General features: G+C 39.1%; 2 protein-coding genes across 6 annotated transcripts in view; both read right to left on the reverse strand.

The window, feature by feature from the left end:
- ANKRD12 (ankyrin repeat domain 12) overlaps positions 1-16,831 on the reverse strand; it is a 126,932-nt gene extending 110,101 nt beyond the window's left edge. For 4 of the 5 annotated variants that reach the window (XM_047090229.1, XM_047090231.1, XM_047090228.1 and 1 more), the window contains exon 1: positions 16,552-16,831. The gene's annotated coding sequence lies outside the window, so the exon portion shown is untranslated. The remainder of the gene's footprint in view (positions 1-16,551) is intronic. The other variant, XM_047090230.1, reaches the window with a different exon arrangement.
- A 4,743-nt stretch (positions 16,832-21,574) lies between these two features.
- Positions 21,575-27,431, reverse strand: part of NDUFV2 (NADH:ubiquinone oxidoreductase core subunit V2) — a 32,028-nt gene continuing 26,171 nt past the window's right edge. Inside the window, exons 7-8 of the mRNA XM_047090214.1 lie at positions 26,375-26,451; positions 21,575-21,730 (exon numbers count right to left, since the gene is read on the reverse strand). Coding sequence (XP_046946170.1) covers positions 21,637-21,730; positions 26,375-26,451 — 171 coding nt within the window. The 3' untranslated portion in view covers positions 21,575-21,636. The remainder of the gene's footprint in view (positions 21,731-26,374; positions 26,452-27,431) is intronic.

Consider the following 27,431-nt stretch of genomic DNA (forward strand, 5'->3'; position numbering starts at 1 on the left):
AATTCCATTTTTCCTGTTTCAGCTTTCACTGGATTGCAACTGCTCTGGGGGTAAAAATGCTTCCTCCAAAATTGTTGTGAGGGGGGAAAAAAAAGGTAACTAGTAAAGGACCAAATTACAGCAATGATCCTTAAGAGTCATTCAGTTAGAAAAGTGATTTCTCTATGATTTCATCTTGAAACCTAAAATCCAAAACACTATTCTGAGACCTACCACTGACTTTTTAGTTGACCTTCATCATGTCTCAGTATTTGTTTCTTCTTGAAAGTAAAACTAAGCTACGTGACAATGAAGACCTCCTATCCTTCCAAAATTCTGATTCCAGAGTATAAGAGAGTAAGAGAATTACAATAATTTTTTTTTCAACGTTTATTTATTTTTAGGACAGAGAGAGACAGAGCATGAATGGGGGAGGGGCCAGAGAGAGAGGGAAACACAGAATCGGAAACAGGCTCCAGGCTCTGACCCATCAGCCCAGAGCCCGACGCGGGGCTCGAACTCATGGACCGCGAGATCGTGACCTGGCTGAAGTCGGACGCTCAACCGACTGCGCCACCCAGGCGCCCTAGAATAATTTCTAATATATAGAATATAATTTCTAATAACAGAATAACTCCAAATTCTATTTTTCTATGAATGCAAAAATGACAGCTTAAGTTATTAAAACATTATGACAGCCTTATTTGCTGTTTTCCCCCATGCAAAAAACTGTAATCCATTATACATAAATACCAAGTATTTCCTACTTAAAAACCATGCCGCTTAATTCTCACATTTTAAAAGTGGTTCTAGAGGCACCTGGGTGGCTCAGTCAATTAAGTGTCTGACTTCAGCTCAATTCATGATCTCACAGATTGTGAGTTCGAGCCCCACATCGGGCTCTGTGCTGACGGCTCAGAGCCTGGAGCCTGCTTCAGATTCTGTCTCCCTCCCTCTCTGCCCCTCCCCCGCTTGTGCGCTTTCTCACTCTTAAAAATAAACATTAAAATTTTTTTTTTAAATAAGTAAAAGTGATTCTAAAAAAAATAATGAAAAAGGCCTCAAAATAAATGGTCATGTTTCTGGGATAGTAACTGGACTTTCCTTTCCTTAACTACTTAAACTATTCAAGTGAGAATTCAGTCTGTGAAAGTGGACTGTGCTCACAACAATATTTTCTGGCATCCATTCCATAACATTTTCCCAAAGAATATGACAGTTGTATTCTAGACCAAGAAATTAGTATCATAAACATGACAAATTTAACCAACAGCATGTAAAATAGGAAGACAAACACCCTTTAAAAATAAACTATCCTCAACAATGTCCTTAAAACAATGCTTTTAAAAGTCCTTAAGGTAAGTGTTATCAGGTGGCTCAGTCGGCTGGGCAGCTTGATTTCATCTCAGGTCATGATCCCAGTGTCGTGGGACCTAGCCTGTGTCGATCCACGCTGAGCATGAAGCCTGCTTAAGATTCTCTTTCTCTCTGTCACTCTGCCTCTTTCTCCTGCTTGGGTGCTCTCTCACTCTCAAAAATAAATAAACATTTAAAAATTTTTTTACGTATTTATTTTTGACAGAAAGAATGCAAGCATGCCGGGGGAAGGGGCAGAGAGAGGGAAGGACAGAGAATCCACAGTGGCCTCTGTGCTGACAGCACAGAGCCCCATTTGGGGCTTGAACTCAGGAACCTTGAGATCCTGACCTGAGCTGAAGTTGGACACTTAACCGACTGAGCTACCCAGGCGTCCCTAAAAAGTTTTAAAAACTCCTCAAGGATCGGGTGCCTGAGTGGCTCAGTCGGTTAAGCATCCGACTCTTGCTTTCAGCTCAGGTCATGATCTCATGGTTCCTGAGCTCCATCCCCACACTGGGCTCTGTAGTGGAAATGCAGGGCCTGCTTGGGATCCTCTCTCTCCGCCCTCTCTCTGCCCCTCTCCCACTCGTGCTGTCTCTCTCTCTCTCAAAATAAATAAACTTAAAAAAAAAAACAAACTCCTTAAGGAAATTTGTAGTCTATTTTATACAGGTCTATATTACCTTTTATAGTGATCATGTACTACTTGTATAATCTGCAAATGAAAATTAAAAAAATAATAAAGGAGGTCAACATCCACTTGGTTTGCCCTGGAGAACTACAGTGTGGTGGTGGAAAGAATAATGACATGATGGGTGAGAGACTGCTTCAAACAAGAAGTAGAGGAAAAGAAATAAAAGGTACCTTTATGTATTCTATATTTTCTAACCTGCCCACCAGAATAGGAAAGGAAGCAAAAGATTCGGACAGAAGCTCAATCCAGTAAATATAGGCTGCACTTTTGGGTTGGTGCTGCTAAATATTTTATCTTTCAGAAATCTGAGCATGGCAGGTAATTCAGAAGAATATTCAAAGTAAATATAAGATAAATGGTCAATATGGTTTAGCTATATATTTGTATTACCTTCAAAATCCCACAAAAGTAAACTTATGGTATAAAACAGAGTAGCATGTAGAGAGCCCAATGCTTGAAATATAAACAACCAATATCCACTAATCCCAGCCAAGTCAAGCAAAACATACTAGGAGAAATTTAACAAAACAAGAAAAATACTAGAAGACCTTAGTTCTCATTGCAACTGTAAACAAACTCTTTGGGTTTCAGTTTTCTCTATTTTTTATTTCATTTTAAAATTTTTTAAGGTTTTATGTTCACTTTAAAAAATTTTTTTAACATTTATTTATTTTAGAGAGAGACAGAGAGCAAGCAAGCAAGGGTTGGGCAGAGAGAGGGAGAAACAGAACTTGAAGCAGGTTTCAGACTCTGAACTGTCACACAGAGCCCGACACGGAGCTCAAACTTGCAAACTGTGAGATATGACTTGAGCTGAAGTTGGATGTTTAACCAACTAAGCCAACCCAGGTACCCCATATTTTTAATTTTTTTAACGTTTTTTCATTTTTTGAGAGACAGCAAGACAGAGCATGAGTGGGGCGTGGCGGTGCAGACAGAGAGGGAGACACAGAATCTGAAGCAGGCTCCAGGCTCCGAGATGTCAGCACAGAGCCCAACATGGGGCTCGAACTCACAAAGTGAGAGATCATGACCTGAGCCGAAGTCGGACACTTACCAGATGGAGCCACCCAGATGCCCCATCAGTTTTCTCATATTATTATTTAATTTTTTTTAATGTTTACTTATTTTTGAGACAGCGCAAGACAGAGCGTAAGCTGGGGAAGGGGCAGAGAGGGAGACACAGAATCCAAAGCAGCCTCCAGGTTCTGAGCTGTCAGCACAGAGCCTGACAAGGGCTCGAACTCACAAGCCATGAGATCATGACCTGAGCCCAAGTCGAAGCTTAACGGACTGAGCCACCCAGGTGCGCCAGTTTTCGCATTTTAAAGTGAGGTCCATTCCAACTCTAAAATTCTACTATTCTTTGTCTCCTCCGACTCTTTCCTCCAATATAGATACATGGTGTAAAGTATATCCAACAAGCATTGGTCTAGAACTGATTCTCCTAACTTCAAAAAATGAATTAGTATGCGATGTCAAACTATGGCTATTTCCTTTAGCTATCCTACCCCAGTTTGCTCATGCAATTTTCAATCACTTAGCATTTACTAAGCATCTATATGCTAAGTAATGGAACTGAACATAAACAAGACACAATTCTAGCCTAAAGGAAATTTATGGTTTTTAAGTGGCAAAAAGACAGGTTAATTACCACTTGGAAGAATATACCTTACAGAAATATGAGAGCACTAGCACAAAGAGATCACCCAACCCAGGTGCATGTATATAGAGGCATGGATAGGGAATTTCAAGAAGAGGTAACACTAAGATAGAATCCTGAGGATGACCAGCAGGCAGGTAGATACAGACAGGGCTGCAGAGGGAGGATAAGCATGTGCACAGGTATGGACACCCATTCCCACCCAACAAAGCAGGCTACATTGAAAGGATAGCAAAAACCGAAGCACAGTGGGTAGAAAATGAAGCTAAACAAGTGGGAGGAATCACATCACAAAGTACCTTGTGATTGTGTTGTTTGATCTTAATGATGGCAAAAAGCAATTTAAGATTTTTGAAAAGGCAGTGACAACTCAAGTAATTTAGAAAGGTGTTGCTGGTGAAACAATGGAAAACAGACTAAACAGAAATGAGATGAGAGACAAAGAGACCACTTAAAGTATAATGACCAGACTGTGAAGTAGGGAAGAACAGCAAATAAGAACAAAGAGGTTAGAATGACACCCACATTTCTGGCTCTAGCAGTAGGAAGTTGCTGAAAGTAATTTAATTTAAAAGAAGCAATTAGCATTTTTCTGTTGTATTTACTCTAATAATAGCAACTAAACAATATCACAAATTTTTAAAAAGCAAAATTCTCATTACTTTATTAGACAGTAATTACAAAACCAGATTAGCGATAAAAAGAGGCTTTTTGACACTGCCAACCATGAGACCATAACAGACCACATTCTAACAATATATTTAGACTTTTTAAAGAAAATAATACAGGCAGTTGTGTTTACAACGATCTATTTGCCCTAGGTATCTCATATATCTATATATACATTTATTTCCAAAATTGTTAAGATGTATATATAAGATACTCATCTGCACTTGAGAGAGTTGGCATAAATAATTTTTAAAGGTCAAGGATGCTAAAAATGAGCTGTGGAGTTACCGACCTCTTTCTAGCCCTATAGGGTTCTAAATTGTGCAACTTCCATAGACCAGTAGAGGGCTGCAACAGCTCAGAGAAAATGGTTAGGCAGCCTCCCTTGCATCTCTGGCACTGGGAACTGAAAAAATTACCAATGCCTAACACAGGAATCTAATAGGCGCTATGTACTCTCTTCACTGTCAACAGATTCTAAAAGGGGCTAGGAGTAATTCCCCAAATCCTGAAAGCTTTCTAGAAACCTTTGTAATTAAACATTTTGTCACCAGCTCCTTTCTCTTCTGTCAAAATGGTCAAGTGTTGGAGGCCAAGTAAAATCTCACTGACATACAATAATTAGGAAAAAAAGTCAGTCAAAGGAGTTAGCAAATCACCACTTCCTTCCAGACTAACCTTCCTAAATCAATTTTGTTGTTAGGTTACTCTTACATCTACTTTATCAATTTTGTTCTGCAAACTAGTACAGTGTTGAAATCTAACTTTCCTTTGCCTAGATTTTAAGGCAGATTTTTACCTCACATATACAATCTTATTTTCATCTCCCCTTGTCAGACCACTCTCAATATACAATATGCAATAAACATGGAAAGGGACCCTGAAGTGAACTTTGAAGAAAAAAACAAAATTACATAGGTCTAGAAAAAGGGAAAAGTCACTGTTAGGAAGTTCGTGCCAAGAACAAAAAAGGGAGATAAGAATTCCCCTGAGGGAGTGAGGAAATAGATCCAGGACAAGTGTATTAGGGGGCTTCCACTGAATTTGTAATGTTTAATTCTTAAGCTGGTGATAGGTACCGAGGAGTTCATTATGCTGTTTTCTGTACTTTTTTATTATCTAGTATTTCAAAAGAAAAAAGTTTTGGTATTTTAACTTTGCACCCTCTCCTGCCCCTCAAAAACATGAGCTGATCTTTGCAACATAAATCTGGTGCCATTCTTTTTTAAAATGTTTTTTTTTAATTTTAATTTTTTTTTTTTTTTTTTACTTTTGAGAGAGAGAGAGAGAGAGAGAGGGAGGGGCAGAGAGAGAGGGAGACACAGGATCCAAAACAGGCTCCAGGCTCTGAGCTGTCAGCACAGAGCGATGTGGGGCTCAAACCCATGAACCGTGGGATCATGACCTGAGCCGAAGTCGGATGCTTAACCGACTGAGCCACCCAGGTGCCCCAAATCTGGTACCATTCTAAATACTACTCACAGTTTAATTCCAAGTAATGGCCTAACTCACTTTTACTGCTTTCTTTAAAAATGACAGGGCACATACTTTACCTTTAAATGGTAGGACTTTTAATTGTTCAGATAATTCAGTGCAGTTTTAACAGCAGTACATAAATATATGAGAGATTCAGGATAAAGATCATGGTAATAAAAAAAAACAAAAACAAAAAACAAACCAGAATAGTTTACGAGAATCATTGCTTCTATAATATATGCCTCTGATCCTGAAATGCATCTTTATGTATGCCCACCTTATGCAGTTAAAGGTAGCTAGAATTAGTACTTTATGAGAGCAACGCTAATGGAAGAATTAAATTATTTCTAATTTGCATATCACACTTTTCCCACCCTGACCCAACTACAGTGAGTTGTAACACTGCTTCAGGCTAGAGCCAAAATTTATAGCTTCCATATGATTTCACACCAGGGTTGAACTGTTTGGGCTTTATTTCAGTCCTGATCTACTACCTCACTTTTTCTATATCCTGCACACTCTCCAACATTAACCGACTTACTATACCACACACAAGAATTCAGGTAACTACATATTTCAGGGCATTTAAAAGAAAACATGCTCTAAACCTGCTTAGGGTAGTAGTGTGTCTTACTGGTAGCTTTTTTAGCCAGAGAAACTTAGAAATATAAACTGGTTCTCTACCAAGGTATACTGAAAAGAATGATAAGGAGAGAGATAATGGGGGGGACCAAAGCAAATTCAATGTATTCTAGTAACTGTAAGACAGTAAGAAAAGCATGGTACTATGAAAACTCCAACCCCAATGGGAAAGAATACATGCATATTTTGCTTTACTTTTAAAAGAAAACATTACTGGGGACACCTGGGTGGCTCAGTTGGTTGAGTGTTTGACTTCAGCTCAGGCTACGATTTCATGGTTCAAGGGGTTCGAGCCCCAAGTTGGGCTTTGCACTGACAGCACAGGGCCTGCTTAGGATCTGCTGTCTCCCACTCTCTCCCCGCCCCTCCCCCACTCCTGTTCATCTCCCTCTCTCCCTCTCTCTCCCTCAAAAATAAACATTAGGGGCGCCTCAGTGTCTCAGTCGGTTAAGCGTCCAACTTCATCTCAGGTCATGATCTCATGGTTGGTGGGTTTGGGCCCCGCATCAGGTTCTGTGCTGACAGCTCACAGAGCTTGGAGCCTGCTTCGGATTCTGTGTCTCTCTCTACCGCACTCTGTCTCTCTCAAAAATAAATAAACATTAAAAAATTTTTAAAGTGCTCGCTTCGGCAGCACATATACTAAAAAATTTTTAAAAAAACATTATAAAAACTCCTAGATACATAATCACACAAATGTTATAAAGTGGAAAAAAGAGAGGCAAATTCCACTGACTGTATCAATATTAAACAGTTTTATCACAAAGAAATATACTATAAAAATAATGCCAAAATATACAAGTTTAGGACTATTTAAGAATATAATAATTCTACCTCAAACCTGAACTTAATTCCCAAGTCACAGTATTCATAGTATTTTCTGGACAGACCTATTTCAGACCCTGAAAGCATATTCACTAGAATTTAAAATAGGGGCACCCAGGTGGCTTAGTCGGTTAAGTGTCTGCCTTCAGCTCAGGTCATGATCTCATGGTTCGTGAGTTCGCACCCTGCATCCGACTCTATGCTGCCAGCTCAAAGCCTGGAGCCTGTTTGGATTCTGTGTCTCCATCTCTCTCTGCCCCTCCCCCCTTTGCATATATATGTGTGTGTGTGTGTGTGTGTGTGTGTGTGTGTGTGTGCGCGCGCGTGCATGTGCGCTCATGCTTTCTCTCTCAAAAAGAAAATAAACATTAAAAAAAAAAGGATTCACAATATAATTTCAAAATGTTTACAGGACCTCTCCCTAATTATGGATCCTTGCTTTAAAAGTAACTATCTCTTCATGCTAAATTTTAAGTTCCACACAAGCAGATAAGATAATGTCTTCTTCGGGTATGTGCTTAGAGCACAAGGACCTAAAACCTTAAAACTTAACAACCTTATCAATGATCTTCTTGTCTCTTACTGAATTGCATGTAATTTTGCTGTAATTGTTTTCTAAGAAAATTTGCATTACATTGTTTCCCATCTTGCAAATTCATTTTTCTAAGTTTATTTCCTTTTAGAGAAAGAGAACACCCATGGGGGAGGGGCAGAGAGAGAAAGAGAGACAGAATCCCAAGCAGGCTCCTGCTGTCAATGTAGAGCCCAATCTGGTGCTCAATTTCGTTAACCGTGAGACCATGACCAGAGCCAAAACCAAGAGTTGGACGCTTAACTGACTGAGCTACCCAGGTGTCCCGCAAATTCATTTTTATTAAGCCCCTCATCCTAGTAAACTCCTGCACTACCCTTCTCCCTGAGTCCTCTTATACTAATCAGACCATTCTCCTGTCACTGGCTTTGGGGTGATTCTTGGTCATTCCATAAATATGTGATGACTCTACCATGTGATGAAATTTGGGTGTACAACACTGAACAAGACAGACACGATATACATCCTTGCAGAGTTTGGTATATTCCTTTTCATAACAACCAGAAAGCAATCTGGATGTTTAAGAATAACGTCTTCCTATTTCACACATTTATGTTCCGCTCATTCAGTGTAAACTCTTAAAAAAGACAAAGACTATAATACTGTCTTTGCTTATATTTTCCCAAACATCTGCCTCAACAATGACAAATGCAATGCTGTTCACAGAAACATTTATTTAAAATGTATTAACTGTGGGGCGCCTGGGTGGCTCAGTCGGTTGAGCGTCCAACTTCAGCTCAGATCATGATCTCACATTCTGTGAGTTTGAGCCCCGCGTCGGGCTCTATGCTGACAGCTCAGAGCCTGGTGCCCGCTTCAGATTCTGTGTCTCCCCCTGTCTCTGCCCCTCCCCTGCTCATGCTCTGTCTCAAAAATAAATAAAAACATTAAAAAAAAAAACTTTTAATAAAAAAAATAAAACGTATTAAACTATGAAAAGTTTAAAACCTTCTCTGCTCAACTTGAAAATTGAGAAGTAAAAAGATAAAAATTTCAGTTATTTTCGGGGCGCCTGGGTGGCGCAGTCGGTTAAGCGTCCGACTTCAGCCAGGTCACGATCTCGCGGTCCGTGAGTTCGAGCCCCGCGTCAGGCTCTGGGCTGATGGCTCAGAGCCTGGAGCCTGTTTCCAATTCTGTGTCTCCCTCTCTCTCTGCCCCTCCCCCGTTCATGCTCTGTCTCTCTCTGTCCCAAAAATAAATAAACGTTGAAAAAAAAATTAAAAAAAAAAATTTCAGTTATTTTCAAATTCAATATCCAGAGATAAACTATCACACTTCAGACTGGACCATTCAAGACCTTTCATTCCTCGTAAAAATCCATAGTCTGTAATGCAAAATAATTATTTTTTACCAAAAGGCTAAAAATTTACTTATTATTTTATCCTTTTTTCTCTTAACATCACCAAATTTTTTGAAGGTGTAGTTCTGTGAGGAAGCAACACAATCACAGATTTAAATCAAATCTCATCTCTAAAACAGGAGTAAGATATGGGGCACCTAGCTGGCTTAGTCTGTAGAGCATGAGTCCCATGTTGGGTGTAAAGATTACTTGAAAATAAAAAAATTAGGGGCACCTGGGTGGCTCAGTCAGTTGAGCGTCCTCGGCTCAGGTCATGATCTCACAATCACAACTCGTGGGTTCGAGCTCTGCATCTGGCTCTGTGCTGACAGCTCATAGCCTGGAACCTGCTTCAGATACTGTGTCTCCTTCTCCGTCCCTCCCTCGCTCATGCTCTGGCTCTGGCTCTCTCTCTCAAAAATAAACATTAAAAAAAATTTTTTTAAATAAAAATCGGAATGTGATAAACTTCACAAGGTCACTGTAAGGAGTGCATGAAAAGTTAAGTGGAGAGCCTGTTATCAACTGTAAAACACTTGTAATTATGCCTGTATCAGTCAAATGGTACTTCATAATGAATTAGGATTTAAATGTGAGACTCTAGTTTTCCCCTATGCTCCAAGAATTCTCACTGTTTTCTGGTGCTTCCTCCCTAACTACTGAGTTCACAAAAGCTATAGGCAGAAGAAATTCTTGGATTAGAAATAATTAAAGAGCCCAGAGAATTATCATCTCAATAAGTTATCATCTCAATAACTTTCAAATACCAAACTTAAAATTAATAGTATGGAGAGAGTCGGTTTCTTCTGGGGTTTGCCAAAAGGATGTAAAACGCAAGTTTTCATCCAAATGATAAATTAGAAAAAATATTTGTAACATATAGATTAACAATCTCTAATATACAAATATCCATAAAGAGAGATTAGAGAATCGTTAACTTTTATTGTAAGTTTTTTACTTTAATAATAAGCATATGTTAATTCTGTAATTTAAAAACACTAATGAAAGTGTTTTAAAAATTGTTTAAATGGGGTGCCTGTATGGCTCAGTTGGTTGAGCGTCCGACTTCGGCCCAGGTCATGATCTCACGGTTTGTGAGTTCGAGCCCCACGTCGGGCTCTGTGCTGACAGCTCAGAGCTTGGAGCCTGCTTCAGATTCTGTGTCTCCCTCTCTCTCTGCCCCTCCCCCACTCATGCTCTGTCTTTCTCTGTCAAAAATAAACATTAAAAAAAATTGTTTAAAAAAAATAAAAAACAAATTAAATAAAAATTGTTTAAATTCTTGATTGCCATTTCTAGAAGTTTTCAGTAAGAAGGAACAAAGAGAAAAATGGCCAAGGATATGAAGTGTTAATTCACACAAGGGAAAATGCAAATGTATTAGCTAATGATCCAAATTCCTGTAGCTAAAATCAGTATTCATACCATAATTAAAGACAAAAGCCTTGAAATTGAAGTGGTATACTTAAATCAACTAACACAAATTTAAATTGTCAACCAACAATAGATAGGTAATGTTTTCTTCACTGGGTGTTTGCAAAAGCAGGGGAACATCAGTGTATGAAGGGGAAGGAGGAGCCACGAAGGAGGAAAAAGGACAAAAGAAAGGAAGAATGAGTAAGCCAATCTGCTGTCAAACATTCCTGTTTACTTTCAATGATAAGAGGACAAACAGAAACTCAGTAAAAAGGTATTTTTTGTTCTGTTCAAATTCAGCTTAAAGAGAACACTCATCATTATTCTTGGGATGTTTTAATGAAATCTGGAAGACAGGGTTAACTTCTGAAGGTTGAATAACCACCACAGGATGATCCGCCTCATTATAAATCTATGAATTAGGTTGACCATAAGAAAATTCTTCTCTAAGTAACAAACTTACATTTATACAGCACTTATAAATTTCAAGTTAGTTCTTGAGTCTAGTACTCAAGATATCTAAATATCTAAAGTTAGAGATACTCTAATGACAACTTTTTGAAGTATTTTCATAAGTAGATAGTATCTCCTCTCATCACTGATTAAAATAACATATGCAAGTATCTAACAGTGCCTCAAGTACAGAAGCTCAAATAAAAGTTCTTTTCCTTCATCACCAAATAACTTTCAAATACTCAAACTCTGATAAAAAAGGACTGTAACTCAGAGGTTGCAAGACTTAGTATTTAGAACAATTTAGCATTTAGAACAAGAGAATGTAACAAGGCTTTCTTCCTAATTGTAATACTTTTGTTCAAATTAAGGTAGGAAACATTTTGTAAAATTTTAATTTTCTCATTTGTCTTCAACATCATTAACTATCACCACAAGTTAGTAAAGTGGTATAAAGAATGTTTTAGTATTTACTTCTACCCTGCTTAAGTTTCAGAAGAGGTATAACAAAACAGAAAGAAAGCTGTATACGATGTGCCTTTGGTGGAAAAGAAAATAAAAAGTACGGTAGGTGTGTTTCTCCTCTCTTCCTTTAGATGTACTAATGCTTCTCTTTAGTGAGTGAATTTCAAAAGTCTAGCATTTTGCCAGGGAATTTTAACCTGGATCCTATCCATGGTTCACCATCATCAGCTTACCTAATGTTTTGCTGATCTCAGAATAGTTGTGAAATTCAAAGGATCTCACATAAAAAGTATTTCATGAACTACAAAGCATCGTAATTCTTATGTACTACTGTATCCTGAGTCAAAATAGATACTTCTAGGGAGAGAGAACCACACATATGTGGTTTCTGTTCTCCATTAGAATTCAGGAGGCAGACAAAACTCCCATGTAGGAGAAGAACAATCTGAAATCTGAGAAGCTACAAGATTCTCTCACACACCTCTTTCAAGCAACAAAGTAGTTTAAAAATATGATATTCAGGGAGTCTGGCTGGCTCAGTTGGTACAGCATGCGACTCTTGATCTCAGGGTTCTAAGTTCCAGCCCCACACTGGGTTCAGATATTACTTAAAAATAAAAATAAAGCTTTAAAAATGGGGAAAATATGATATCACTAATATTTCTGGTATTTCCCCCAATTATGGCCCAAATACAAACCGAAAACCAGAAGAGTAGACTATTACATATTTGAAACAATTTTAGTGCAATAGCAAACATAAAGTCAACGGCCAAAGAGACAATTTTTTAAATGCCAAAGAAAAAGAAATTACCTCCACTCTCTAACTTGCAGCTCCATAATTTATCTCTTCTACTTATCTCAATTTGGAAGCATTTCTGTGTTTACCTTAATTTTCTAAGAACTTAAGAGTCTGAACTTCTTAGAATTTTGAAGGCTGTCACTAATTGGAAAACCTATTGGGTGCCATTTTCTAACCTGCACAAATTTTCTATTGCTGGATCTATTCCTTTACAAAAGTCCTAAATGAGTTTGGTTGGTGATCTTTTTCCTATAGTAACTATGATTAAAATGTTTCTTTAGAAAAATGGCATCAATATCAAGGTGGAGTTTGTTAAAATCACCTCTTGTAACGTTAAAAACTGTAGTCCTTCTGTAGCTGGGGAGATTAATTTGCTTCTGACAACATAAAAAAAAAACCCAACAGTTACCTCAGCATCTCACAAAAAGGCTTTCTGCCTACCTTCCAAGAATCTCATAAGGTATTTACTTTCTTTTTGTTTTTTTTGACCAACACAGTAGAAGGTAGAATAGCTGGCCTCCAGATATTTTCACAAAATCTGAAATTAAAGAAACTCTGCCTCAAAACTTTTCAAAATCAGTTAAACACTCTTAATTAGAGGCAGAGCACAAACAAATGATTAAGAATGGGAACAATACGGTCTGTCACTTTTTTCAGGTCTATGAATATATACACATCGCATAATAGTTCAAAGCCTTATTATCCTGGCCATATGTTAGAATAATAGTAGTATCTGTTTAACAAGATTATTTTGAAAATTATCTTAAATATTTCACTTAGAACTTTGAACATTCTAAGTGCTTAAGAAGTATTTATCATAATCTTCAAACTCACGATTACAGGTAAAATATGTAATACTACAATAAACAATATTACTATATTGGTTTCCAGTATTATCAACTCAAAGCACTAGAAGCAAGATCTTTAAACATAACAGCAAAAGCCAACAAACAAAAACTCACTTTTACATATTTAACATTTTTACATATTTAGATCTACAAGATAACCTTAACACCAACCATTCAAAGCTGAGTTTACAAAGGAAATTATCTCCTGTTATTACCATATGTGGAAACTAGCAACAGACAAATTAACATTGCAACTAAGACACTTTCACTATTACTTTTAAAAAGCCACTGTTAAAGAAACAGATTATGCATGCATGAGTGTAAATGAGAATATTTTCAAATGCTATATGGAGAAACTTCATATTCTCCAGAGGAAGTCAGGCTCTAACAACTGCAATATTTAAAATGTTCATAAGAGGCTTTACTAAGATTAGATCTAAGTGGGGATCAGAAAATGTATCTACAGGGAGTTATAATCTGTAAAACAGCAGGTGCTGGAAACAATAAAGCTAAGGCTAAGCAAAAACCTAGGGATCTAGACACCTTGTTACACAGATATTTTAAAATATCACCACTTTTTATATGTATAAAAGTTTACAATATACCATGTGCTTTTCATATGTAATCACATTTATTCCATCCCTGTAAATTATGTAGGAAAATGACTTTTTGTAGATTAAGAAGGTCCTGAAAGTTAATGCAATTTGTCAAAAACCACAGTTAGGAAGTAATAAATCAAGAATTTTTACTTTTAAATCAAAAATTTTAACTGAGGCTTTCTTGCTTATATTTCAATATTCTTTCCAGTACTCCAAAAAACTATTTCTTAAAGGAGCAAATTAGCATTTTCACAGAAAGGAATCTCTAGGCCCAAACCACAGACTTTTTGAACTAGGTTGTACTGACTTATGTAAGTTAGTTCACTTTAGTAGGACTTTATTTTCTCATCCGTAAAATGAGAAAATCTGAAGTCCTTCCAGTTCTAAGGACAAATCACCATGACTCTACCCTTTACACAATACATTTTACAAATACATTTTGATGTTAATTTTAGAAACTCCAAGTAACAAAGTAGTGTGTGAACAGCTCTTAAACAAACTATTGCAATTATTAAACAAATTCTTCATGCCTTTCTGATAAATGTTGCTTCAGTATCAAGTTTATATACAGAAAACAGTCTAAACCTCTTATGGACTATGATGGAAGCAATCTCATAAATCATTCTCGTTTTAGACTGAAATAATGCTCTTCAAACAGGAGAATGAAAAAATTTAACTACCAGTCAATACCAACAAATTGAACATTTTTACTATTATTCTTCTTATTCCTTAGAATAAAAACCTCTTTTCCAACAAAGTGTTTTTCAAATAGCCCACTGACTACCATTTTCTACAATCTACCTCAAAAGAATATCACACTTTCCAAAAACTTCTATAGGATTATACACACACACACACACACACATATACACACACACATATATAAACACCTTGATAAAAACATCTTCCTTTTAAATTCATTCCACTGAGTAGGCACTGGTCTCCAAACAAAATTCAACTGTTTTCCCCTTCCCTTGATATTCAAGAACTAAAACCAGAGACTGAACATATTTTTTCACCTAAGTTCTTTCCTCATCAGAATATTTTAGTTCTCTCTATTCTATCTCAAATACTCCTCATGGAATACACACCCCAAGATTTTCACTTTCCCAGCTCTGCTTGCTCATTAAACCATACTAAACAACTATGGAAATCACAGAGACAAAAAACATTAAAGGTACCCTGTTTCTTTTTTTTTTTTTTTAACTCTTTACCTTCCATGAATACCCCTTAATTCTCAGATTTTAGTTCTCTTTAACACCTTGCATGCCCCTAAAATAGAACACATCCCTGAATAGCTTGACTTTAGTCAAGGTGGCTGCATACCTTCCTCTAAAAAACATTTAATTGGTACTTGTGTTAACTATAAAAGATCTTTAAGAAGTAAAACCTTTTCCTCTTGCCTATCATCTCCTGAAGAGACATGAATCTTTATTTTTTGCGTTTAGCTCAAATATAGTGACTTGATCTTATACAGCCAACACTATCTCATTTTGTTTTTAAGCCACTTGGCACCAATAGAGCATATGTTCTGCCAGTTCTGAGCTAATCTCCAGGAAAGCCTTTGTACAATGATTGAAGAAACTGAAACAGATCAGTGCCCGAGATTTTGAACAGCCTACTTGAGCATATGTTTTTAATAAACAGTCAATTTATTTTAGAATAGCTATTTTACCAGTTCACCTTCCTTCATAATTTACGTAAACAAATTTTACAATTAAAAAGGAACACATGACTAAGAACACAGGTTCATTTCAACTTCGGGATTACAGATAATTCCAAGGCTTTACACATCACTGAATCTGCAAGCCATTTCACCCGCGGGTGTCCGGTGGAAATTACAATGTCAAAGAGTACACAGCTTAAAATGTTTCCTACGGTTTCAACTGGTGCAATAGTGTTAACTTCCCATCCCAAACTGTTTCTTACTGTTATTATTAAAACAGCTGTCAGCTGGGCTTCGGTAACCTCTTTGTACAACCGTTTATTCAACGCTTTGGGATCCTTGAGGATGCGTCACACCATATTACCCCTCAAAATGAGATCTAAGAATCTGACGTGCTCCAAGGGTCTACGAACACCGTTCGAATGGGCACTTGCAGAACGATGAAGAGAACCCATTGCCCAATGCGGCAAGGACAGAGTACACTGGCATTTAAGACAGAACTGCAGCGTGCCGCTCTCCTTTCCCTTGAGACTATCAAAGCGGCAATTTCCCTTCTGCCTTTCATCTTCCTCTCCCCCTGACCCCGGTACCTCCGATGCTCTCTCCAGGAGGGGCCGCAGCGGTCTCCCGCGGCCGCGCCCGCACCCTGGCTCACGGCGGGCCGGCGGGCGCGCGCGACGGGCCGGGCGCGCCCCCACCCCCGCCCAGCCCCGCCCCGCCGGGTCCGGCCGCAGCACGCCGGCGGCGCCCTCTCGGGCCGCGCACACTCGCACACTCGCACGCACACGCTCCTCCCGGCCCCGCCATGTTCCGGGAGGCGGCGGCAGCCCAGCCCCGGGAGCGGCGGCGGGGGGGGGGGTGCCCCGCCGAATCCCCCCGCACCACCGCCCTGCTGGCGGCTCCCGGCCGCGCCGCAGCTTCTCAGGACTCCTGGAGGGGCGGCGGCGGGCGGAGCGGACCCGCGCCGGGGCCACTAACGGCCTGTCACTGTCAGGCCGGCGGCGCCTTGGGCTGGGCCTGGCCTGGCCTGGCGGCACGAGACAGGGTGGGCAGGGCGCGTCCCCTACCTTGCTCTGATGAGGGGAGACGGGAGCAGCGCAGAACTGAGGGGTCTCCTCCCAGGCGCCGGGTACGGGGCTCGAAACCGCGCCCCTCCTTCCTCCTCGCCTGTCGCCACGCCCCCCTCACCCTCACGGACCCAAGGCACTAACGGCGCAGGAGGGTTTACCCCCTGAATGAGTGCCTCGGTGTTGCCGTCGCTGTCGTTGTCTTCGTCGCCGCTGCAACCGCCACGAACGCCGCGGAGGCCGGGCTTGAAAACATCTCCGGTCTCCGTCCGTCTCTCACCACAGCCTCCTCGCTCCCAGGACAGCGCCGCCCGGCGATTGGCTGCGACGTAGGCACGTGACTCCACGGGCACGGGACGGGCGGCGTGACCGCCCCGCCCCCGGCGCCCGCCCGCCCCTTCCGCCAGCCCCTCCCCGCTACCCCGCCGCTCTTTCAGTTCTACGGAGAAGCTTCCCGAGCCGCGGGGCGGGGGCAGTCGGAAGGTACCAAGTGGGAGGCGGCGGGGGTGTAGGCCGGAACTCCTCTACGTGCTCGTACCTCCCGCCACCTCACCCAGGTGTTACCGTCTTCCTCCGCCGTCACCGGCCCGAAAAGAGGGGAAAATCTGGGGGTGAGCTAGAAAGCAGAATAGGCTCCGCTGACGCTGCCAGGACGACGGGTTCTGCGGTCGCTTTTTGTGGCGACCATGGCAGTGGATGTGACTGGAAACTTCTGGAAATGGCGGCGGCGAAGAAGCTGGACATGGAGTATTCACATACTCTGTTATTTTTGCAGATCGGGTGGGAGAGTTTGTGAGGTCGAACCCAGGAAGATAGGTCTAAAGGCAGAGGCGGGGAGTCAGCCCCCTAAACTCCTAGCTGCGAACGGCCAGCCCCAACGTGTTCGGAGACGCGGGGCGCGGCTGGGCGCCCACGTCCACGCCGCAGTGCGCTTGCGCGCCGGCTGGGCAGCACCTGCGTCGGAGCCCGCGGGACGGGGACGCTAGCCGGAGTTCGGCCGGGCAGCGACGCGCCCGCCCTCACCTGCGCCAGCTGGGGCCCCAGTGCCAGTTTTGAAAGCACCTTCATGTGCACCTGCAGCGGGGATATGGCGAACCCCAGGGTATACTCTCTCCCATTCACACTTTCGAGTAACCATTTTAGAGAAACAAGTACCTTTCTCCATATCTGAGATAGTATTTGAGGGGGAACTAGTCAGATACAGGAGTAGAGTGCGTGAGGAAAATTTACGGTCTTGGCTTACCAGCAGCGGGAACTTACTTCGGATGCTTTTTATTTACATCGAGGTTAGTCTGCGACGGTTGTAACATGCCTCTGTTTAACCACCAAGGGGGTTACATAATCAGAGGGAAACCATTTTATTGACTAAACTTCTGGGCGCTTTTTATTTACATCGAGGCTAATCTGCGACAGTTTAGGAATGCCTTTAACCACTAAAGGGGGTTTACGCATTGGACGGAAACCACCTTCCTCATTGTTAATATTGGCCTTGCCATAGTAAACTGTCATTTACAACTACAGCACGTATTTGTGACTTAATGGAGTTACAGGTTTATGTCACTAATCACAGTTTTGACACTTTAGACTTGACACAACATTAAATCTCAACAAATTATATAAAGCATAAACTTGCACTTTTCCCTTCCTAGGTTCCTGATTTCTCCCACCTATAAAACATTAGGTTCAATATGAATAGTAAAAGAGCACTTTATGGCTGTAGGTGGAATACTGTTACCTTTAATATGCGTTATTTACGGCATGAAATACAGAGATCCACTAAAAATTTCACCAACTCTGCCATCTCTTCAAGTCATTGAGTTCTCATTTTACTGTCAAATAAAGTCCATTAGTATTGATGGTAATGGCAATTGCTATTTCTATAGCAGTTTCTATAGTGCCTCACTTCAAAATTGAAACGTAGCTAATCTTTAATTTGCTCAAGCAAATTAACCATAATTTGTGGCAACTACACGTACAACCTTATTAAAATCACTGAATATATGAAAGATTCATAAGGCATTGGCTACACTCGATGGGACACTACCTGTAGAAGAGCTCATTGTAGAATTCAGCTGCAAAAACATTTCTTAATGAAGCCCCTATTTATACGTGGTAAATGACATATTAGCTATAACTTATTTTCCTTTTCAGTGTGAAACTAGAAATGTAAATCAAGACATAATCATTATAGATATTACAGATAATGGTCTCAAGAAAACTCTGAAGAAAACCGTATCTACAAGCTAGTAGGTTAGTAAGCTGCTAATTAAGACTTTTAATTGTATATCCCTGTCTTTTGTTGGCTCAAGTCCTGGAATCCATCTTCAGCAAATGGGTAAAATACCTATTTTCAGAATAGGACCAAACAGTCAAGGACTGCTAGCATTAAACCTCAGTCTTAGCCAAAGTTAAGCAGGCACTTAAAGTGTGCATACAATTGACTTTTTTTTTTTTTTTTAAGTTTATTTGACAGAGAGAGAGAGAGAGAGACACCACGCGTGGGGAAGGGGCAGAGGGACTGTCAACACGGAGCCTGCTGGGGGGCCCAACCCACCAAACCAAATCGTGAGATCATGAACCAAGAGTCAGATGCTTAACCCACTGAGCCACCCAGGCTCTCCACAGTTGACTCTCGAACAACATGGGTTTGAACTGCATGGGTCTACTCATATAGAACTTTTTTTGAGAAGTTCCGTATTAAAATGTATTTTATTTTTAACCTTTTCTGTAACTTTATTATAATACAGTATATATAATACATATAACATAGAAAATATGTGTTAATCAACTATGTTACCACTCAACAGTAGGCTATTAAGTTTTGGGGGAGTCAAAAGTTACATGAGGATTTTCAATTTGGAGAGAGGTGGGTTGGTGCTCCAATTTCCTTCCACTCCCTCGCACTGTTCAAGAGTCAACTGTATTTGGTATCTGTACCAGAAGTCATTCTGCAAAATTTACCTTCCCACCAACGTACTTAGTTCTTCACAACTTTAGAATCAACTATCTTTATGTTTTGCTACATTACATCCAGATATATCAGATCATTCAAAAACTCCTGCCGTATTTCAGGAAGATGAATGTAATAAAAGTATAATCTCAGATTATAGCTTATCATATGACTTAGTCTATATGTAATACCTTTGCAGTGAAAACTCTTACATAACTGTTATTATGTGCTGTAGGATTTTCTGGAGCAGTGACCCCATCCAGTTACAGCAAGTAATTCTGAGCAATCAGTAGCTTTCACTACCAACTTTCAGTAGTTGCTACAAAAAAACTGGTACTAGATCCTTTGTCATTAGGGAGAATGATACATTGATTTATTTTTATTATTAAACAATAGTAAGATTTCCTCCTCAAATACCCTTTTTAAAAAAAAGCAGAGCTAGGAACTGAGAAGAGGAAATGAGGGAGCAAGTGATAGTAAACACACAAATGATGCCTAACTCTCCCTACAGGTTTGAGAAATAGGCCAGGATACAGCAGTCATCTCTGAAAACTGGCAAGGAAATTTTAATCAGTGTGTTCATATACATTTTGAAACCATGTTGGATTACTGTAATAAAATTTTACCTGGCAGGTGTTTTTTTATTTTTTTATTTTTTTTCAACGTTTATTTATTTTTGAGACAGAGAGAGACAGAGCATGAACGGGGGAGGGGCAGAGAGAGAGGGAGACACAGAATCGGAAACAGGCTCCAGGCTCTGAGCCATCAGCCCAGAGCCTGACGCGGGGCTCGAACTCACGGACCGTGAGATCATGACCTGGCTGAAGTCGGACGCTTAACCGACTGCGCCACCCAGACGCCCCAGGCAGGTGTTTTTAAAAGCTAATCAGGAAACTATCATTTAAACCGGTATTCTTATATTAAAATTGATACAATTTTTAAGAGAAATAGGCAAAAAGATTAAGCAAGACTCAAAATCCTAATATATACTGATACAATACAATGTAACTGATGATGTAAGAACTACAGAATATGTTTTGATAATGGTATAATATTATGTAATTATAATGACTGAAAGTTAATTTTCTAGTTCTAAAATATTACATAAAAACTGATAATCAGTGCATATCCTTAATATGTCTTTGTTTTTTCACCCAGTATCTGAAGCTTCCCCACTCCTAACTTTTTTCCGAGTAAAAACAAAACAAAACAAAAAATGTCAACATAGAAGGCATTTGTACAAAAGTCAGTAGAAAATCAAGAGGATAGAAGAGAGGTATTTTCATTGTGTTACCTTTCTATGCCATTTGTGTAACTACTGTTATTGTTTACCCTCTCAGGTAAAAATAAAAACAAATTTTTAAAGATCTTCTTGAAAATAATGATATTTTTAAGCATCATAATTACTATTAGTGACTGATTAATCTGTCATAAGAGCAGCCAAACAATGACTTTGAGAAATTCTGAAACAAGCTATAAACATTTTTTTTCAACTTGCAACTAATGTACAATAGCTAGTTTCTTGAACTGGATATAATAATACACAAAAGGTTTTATCCTTTGTTCTACGTTGAAATATGCATTCAACCAGAGTCTATTTTGTTTATTGACTGCTCTTTCCAACTCAGACTGTATGTGCAGTATACAATAATATCAAAGTATTTTCTACCTTCCTTTTATAAAAATGATAAACAGTACTTCTAGAGACAACTACTTTATCCTCCTTACACCTACAGTCTGCTTGAGGTGTCACTTACCAGTTGGAAATACAGTAAAAACTGTATGCTGTAAATATAAAAATGTTTTCTGTAGAACAACCATTTTAAAACTTGGCTATAGCTAAAGATGGAAAAGCAAAATATATGTGAAATTCACAATAACCTAATATTATTAATAAAAGTGACCTGGCATTTGAAAATGGAAATACTGGAATGACTGTTAACTACATTATGAGATACTGTCTTCAGAGTTAGCCATAGATAGCAAAAGACTTTAAAATGGTACTATTAACATGACACTCATAGCAGCTAGTTGCTAGGTATACACCATGAAATGAACAAATAATATAAAAAGTTTATGTAGGTAGAAGATTCATGTTTTATTCCTCCTGGAACATATTTACAGTCGAATATAAATTAAAGTCCTGCTTGCACACCAAAGCCAGGTCCTTTGGGTGGTTCAGTCAAAGAGGTAAGACCTCCAGCTGGCTCACAAGAGAAGCGTCCACTCCTGAAAAGAAAAGTAACATTAAGTTGACTATTGATAACTACCATTTATAAATCTTTACTTAAGAAAATAACTGTTACCTTACAAAGCCCAGTTAGGTAACTATTTTTCACCCAAGAATTAGCATGGATTATTTAATTCAAACATTTCAACTGCTGCAAGATTTTCTAAACTTAAGTATGAAAATGGGCATATCCAAAACTCACTATAAATATGAAAGATATAAAAGTAACACATTACTAGTAGTTCCCATTTATTGAAGAGCGTACATATATTATTAGCTCATTTAATCTTTAGAACAATGCCATGAGTCAAATGATACTGGCCTTATTTTACAGATATAGAAACCAAGGCTTAGAGGAGATCAGCATCTGCCCAAGGATCAGAGCTAAGAACTGCAACATAACAAACCCAGAGGACATTTTATTCTTTTTATATTTGAATTTTATTTAAACTGAATTTTATTTTAAATTGAGATCTACCATAGTGAACAGAAGGGAAAACAAATTTATACATATGTTTGGAAGTCAACAGAGGAATTGGAAGGAAATGGGAATCTGAAGATTTAGGAGGGTATCCTTTAGGGGCAGTGAAAACAAAGTATATTTCTATTCATGTTTTTAAAAGCTCTATCAGTAGTAGTAACTTTTCAAAAACAGGTTCCAGACTAGGGTGGCTACCACAGCCACAAAGAAAACAAGAACAGGTCCTTAATGCAGCACAGAGGTAGAAGAACCTGTCTTTTTTTCACCCCCACACATACTTTCCCAAGTAATCACTCAACTCTGCCCCTGTCTGACCTCCACTGCTAGAGCCCAGCTCAGCACCTCCTCCTACTTCACCCTTCCTATTTCCTAGCTTTGTCAATTTACCTTGTTCCTGCCATATATTTTAGCTAAAGAACTGTTCAATTTATATCTTTTTACTCCTTGCTTTGCCCTTTAAATTCTGTCATCAATCTTACAAGGGTCTTTTTACAGCCACAGGAAATTATTTTTTGTTCAGGGGACAGGACAATGATACCACGTTAATAATGTTATGATCTTTTAAGATATTACATTACACAGTGCAAGTAACTAAGTAGTATATTGTAATGAAGAGTGCCTACAAAGTCAGAAATTAAGTATTATTTGCATTACAAGTTCACTGTGAAAATGAGATAAAAAAACAGTCACTATTGGGTCGTGTGAGTGGCTCAGTCAGTTAAGTGTTCAATTCTTGATTTAGGCTCAGGTCATAATCTCACAGTTCATGAGATCGGGCCCCATGTTGGTCTCTCTGCTGACAGTGCACAGAACCAGCTTGGGATTCTCTCTCTCCCTCTCCCTCTGCCCTTCCCCCACTCGTGCCTCTCTCTCAAAATAAATAAATAAACATAAAAACAAAACATCACTGTGAACTGACAGAACCTAAAACTAATGTAGGGTAAGTGGCAAAATGAGATCAAACTTTAATAAAAAACAGTATTTGGCTTTGTAAACTTTTTACGTTAACTAGTAACACAGGTATACCTGCTGCTCTTTAACTGCCAATGAAATAATTATTCTGGAAAATTTTCTTCCCTTTACTAAGTCCCCTCCACGGTTTAAGCTCATCTACCTTCTTTACCAACACAAAGGACCAATTAGGAAGATTATAAAAACTGAGGTTTTTGAGAACAATAAATGAGAGAATTAATCATGCACACTGTCTGAACTCTTCAAGAAATTATGGATTTTTATATAAGAAAGTAATTTCAAGAGTAATCTGGTCCATTTTCCTAGTTGTTCCATAAATTATAGTCCTATGACATACTTAAGGGGGAGAAAAGGTTTCAATGGTCTGTTATACCTGCCAACTTTCTCCTTCCCTCACCCTTCACAAAATGCACAAAAAATACGCTATCAAGGCTGTTACAACCTCTGGTAAAGCCCACAAATTGTCTTTAATCTACTAATCTCATCTCTCCCCTCATTTTATCTGTAAATATGCCTCAGAACACCAGACAGGCAGCAATCTAGCCCTTCCATTCACGATTTACACTTAAGATATCTTTAGGGCTTTCACTTCATAAAAAAAACATCTGCTTTATGCATTATACTTAAAATGCCATCTATTAATTACTTTGTTCTCATTACAACTTAAAAGGTAAATCTGGTTTTTCAGCCATCCCAACACGATTTGTAATTCATCATTTTAAACTCATTTATCTTCTAGAAAACTTGACCTTTCTGTACATTGTTTATGGCTTAAAAGTACTTTTTAGGGGCTCCTGGATGGCTCAGCTGCTTTAGTGTCCGACTTCACCTCAAGTTGTGGGTTTGAGCCCCACATCAGGCTCTCTGCTGTCAGCCTGGGACCTGCTTTGGATCCTCTGACTCCCTTTCTCTCTGCCCCTCCCCCGCTTGTGCTCTCTCTCTCAAAAATAAACATTTTTTTTAAAAAGGTACTTTTTAAAGAAAAGGTACTTAATGAAAGTTTAATGCTTATCTTTTTAATAATGCTGAGATATATCCACCAATGCCCACTACTTTTGGTATAAAACAACAAAAATGGGGGCGCCTGGGTGGCTCAGTCAGTTAAGCGTCCAACTTCAGCTCAGGTCATGATCTTACAGTCCGTGAGTTCGGGCCCCAAGTCAGGCTCTGTGCTGACAGCTCAGAACCTGGAGCCTGCTTCGGATTCTGTGTCTCCCTCTCTCTCTGCCCCTCCCCACTCATGCTCTGTCTCTTTCTGTCTCAAAAATAAATAAAAACATTAAAAAATTTTTTTTAAAACAACAAAAATGAGGGGCGCCTGGGTGGCACAGTCGGTTAAGCGTCCGACTTCAGCCAGGTCACGATCTCGCGGTCCGTGAGTTCGAGCCCCGCGTCAGGCTCTGGGCTGATGGCTCGGAGCCTGGAGCCTGTTTCCGATTCTGTGTCTCCCTCTCTCTCTGCCCCTCCCCCGTTCATGCTCTGTCTCTCTCTGTCCCAAAAAAAAAAAAAAAAAAAACGTTGAAAAAAAAAAACAACAAAAATGACTTTACATTCTAGACTTATCTGTCAGCAATGACCTATGCTTTTTTATATATGCATTGTAGCCTACCTATATATTTTTACATCTCATATCTGCATCCCATAGAATTCTGCAAATTTTAAGATATCTTTAGAAAACTATGAAGAATTCAAATTGGACTTAAAATTAATTTTATTAAAATTTTTTTTTAATGTTTATTTATTTTTGAGAGAGAGAGAGAGAGAGAGAGAGAGAGAGAGAGAGAGAGAGACAGAGCTCAAGAGGGGAAAGGCCAGAGAAAGAGGGAGAAACAGAATCTGAAGTAGGCTCCAGGCTCCAAGCTGTCAGCACAGAGCCCGATCGATGCGGGGTTCGAACTCACAAACTGCGAGATCATAACCTGAACTGAAGTCGGATGCTTAACTGACTGAGCCACCCAGGCGCCCTGGATTTAAAATTAATTTTAGCTAACCCATACCAAAAAACAACTTCTCTTAATTAGTAATTTTTTTTCTATTTTTTAAAATTTTTTATTTATTTTTGATAGAGAGAGAAACAGAGTGCAAGTGGAGGAGGGGTGGGGGGGGGGCACAGGATGTGGAGCAGGCTCGTCTCTTGAGCTGTCTGCACAGAGCCCCAACGCAGGGCTCGAACTCACAGACTGTGAAACCATGACCTGAACCGAAGTCGAATGCTTAATCAATTGAGCCACCTGGCACCCCATCTTAATTAGTAATTAATAATTGAGAGCAGGTTTAGAAGTTATTTTCAGTACTTAAAGAAAAATGAAAATAACAGAGCGCGTGGGTGGCATCCGACCTCATCTCAGGTCATGATCTCGCAGTTTGTGGGTGCAAGCCCCGCGTTGGGCTCTATGCTGACAGCTCAGAGCCTGGAGCCTGCTTCAGATCCTATGTCTCCCTCTCTCTCTGCCCCTCCCTGACTCTCACACTCTCTTTCTCTCAAAAATGAATAAACATTAAAAAAATTTTTAAGAAAAATGAAAATAACAATCTTAGCACAAAAATTTAACTAATGTCAAAATACTGTCTTACCATCAGTTTAATATTTCCTTTCTAGCGATCATTTACTAAAAATATAAAAAAGCAGTTCCAAACCACTTATAGACCTGAATCTTTTATTGATTTTGGCTAGGGCAGACCTGGTAATGGTACTCCAAAATCAGGTACTGTTGAACCAGTTTAATTGTTCTGGTTACTCAATGACTCACAATGAGCACCTGTTTTATGTATCTGAGCAGAGAGCTTTATTATAAAAATACTAATAAAAAAAGAACTAGCCAGCTTTGGTCAATTTAAAGAATAACTATATTTTGGTTATTACTATCACTGCAGTCTCTTTCATTATACTATATATGCAAGAAATTAACTTGAGGAAGGAAAAGAAAAGTTTGTTTTCTGATACAATGGAATAGATTTCTATTTGTTAGTAAATTTCCCTTCTCTCTAAATATTCAAGTAGATACCAGAGGATTATCTGATAGAGTTTTAGAGGGGGGGAAAAAAAACAAAACTGGTTTTAGATGACAAGTTGGTTTTGATACTATCCAAAGCACCTGACAACTCCTATGAACACATGGAATAAAATTTTTAAATGAAGTTTACATTAGGTTAAGCCATTAAAATTTATTTTATAGAAATAAAAGCATACCTTGGCCCAGGTTTGGGAATTTTGCCAGCTTTGAGCTCGTCAATAATTTCTTCAATATCCTTAGGTGTCAGATCCTCCTAAAAAAATAAATAAATAAAAGTCATATTAAAATTATTTCCTACTACTGAAATCTGTGTAAATTTTAAATAATAAAATAACAAATACAATTAAAACACATAGACACATATGCCCATGTGCCTAGCTATACCCTAGGTTTAACCAAAAGACGCTCAAAACAGAATGGGAAAGATTAAAGAGAAATGCCTAAACTATACTCCCATTCCCACCACCCCCCACCACCCCCCCGGAAAACTGTTTAATTACTTAGGAAAATGTTTTATGACACTGTGCTGGAGAAATCATGATTCAGTACTGCATCTCTAGTGCCCAGCCACATCGAAGTTCTTTAATATTTGTTCAATGATTAAACTTTTATAAAAATAAAACACTGCTTTCAAATTGCTTAGGGTTCAACAAATGTTCAAAACTTCAAAGCCAGAAGGAATCTTTAACTCATCTAATGATTTTATGTCCCCCAACTATTTATTATGAAAATTTGAAAACTATACATGAATACCCATATTCTTACCACCTATATTCAACAATTTTTAATTTGTCATATTTGCATTTTAATGCACATAACCTGCCCCCCCCACCTGCTGTGGGTTGCACCATTTTGAGGTGTTTGGTTTTTTTTAAAGATGGCATTAAAAAAAATTTTTTTTTAATGTTTGAGAGAAAGAGAGCTTGCAAGTGTGAGCAAGTGGGGGGGAGAGTCAGAGAGAGAGAGAGAAAGAGAGAGAAAGAAAGAAGAGAGAAAGAGAGAGAGAGGGAAAAACAGAATCCCAAGCAGACTCCAGGCTCCAAGCTGTCAGCATAGAGCCTGAAGGGGGGCTCGAACCTACAAACTGTGAGATAATGACCTAAGCCAACACCAAGAGTCTGATGCTTAACTGACTGAGCCACCCAGGCACCCTTGCGCTGCACCATTTTGAAAGCAATTGCAAACATGATGGCATTTCACTCTTGATACTTCAGCAGACATCTAAGAATAAGA

Source organism: Lynx rufus, unplaced genomic scaffold (assembly GCF_022079265.1).
Source record: "Lynx rufus isolate CCGP_SWC_20201006 ecotype Redwood Valley unplaced genomic scaffold, mLynRuf1.p SCAF_29, whole genome shotgun sequence".
NCBI classification, from domain to species: Eukaryota; Metazoa; Chordata; class Mammalia; order Carnivora; family Felidae; genus Lynx; species Lynx rufus.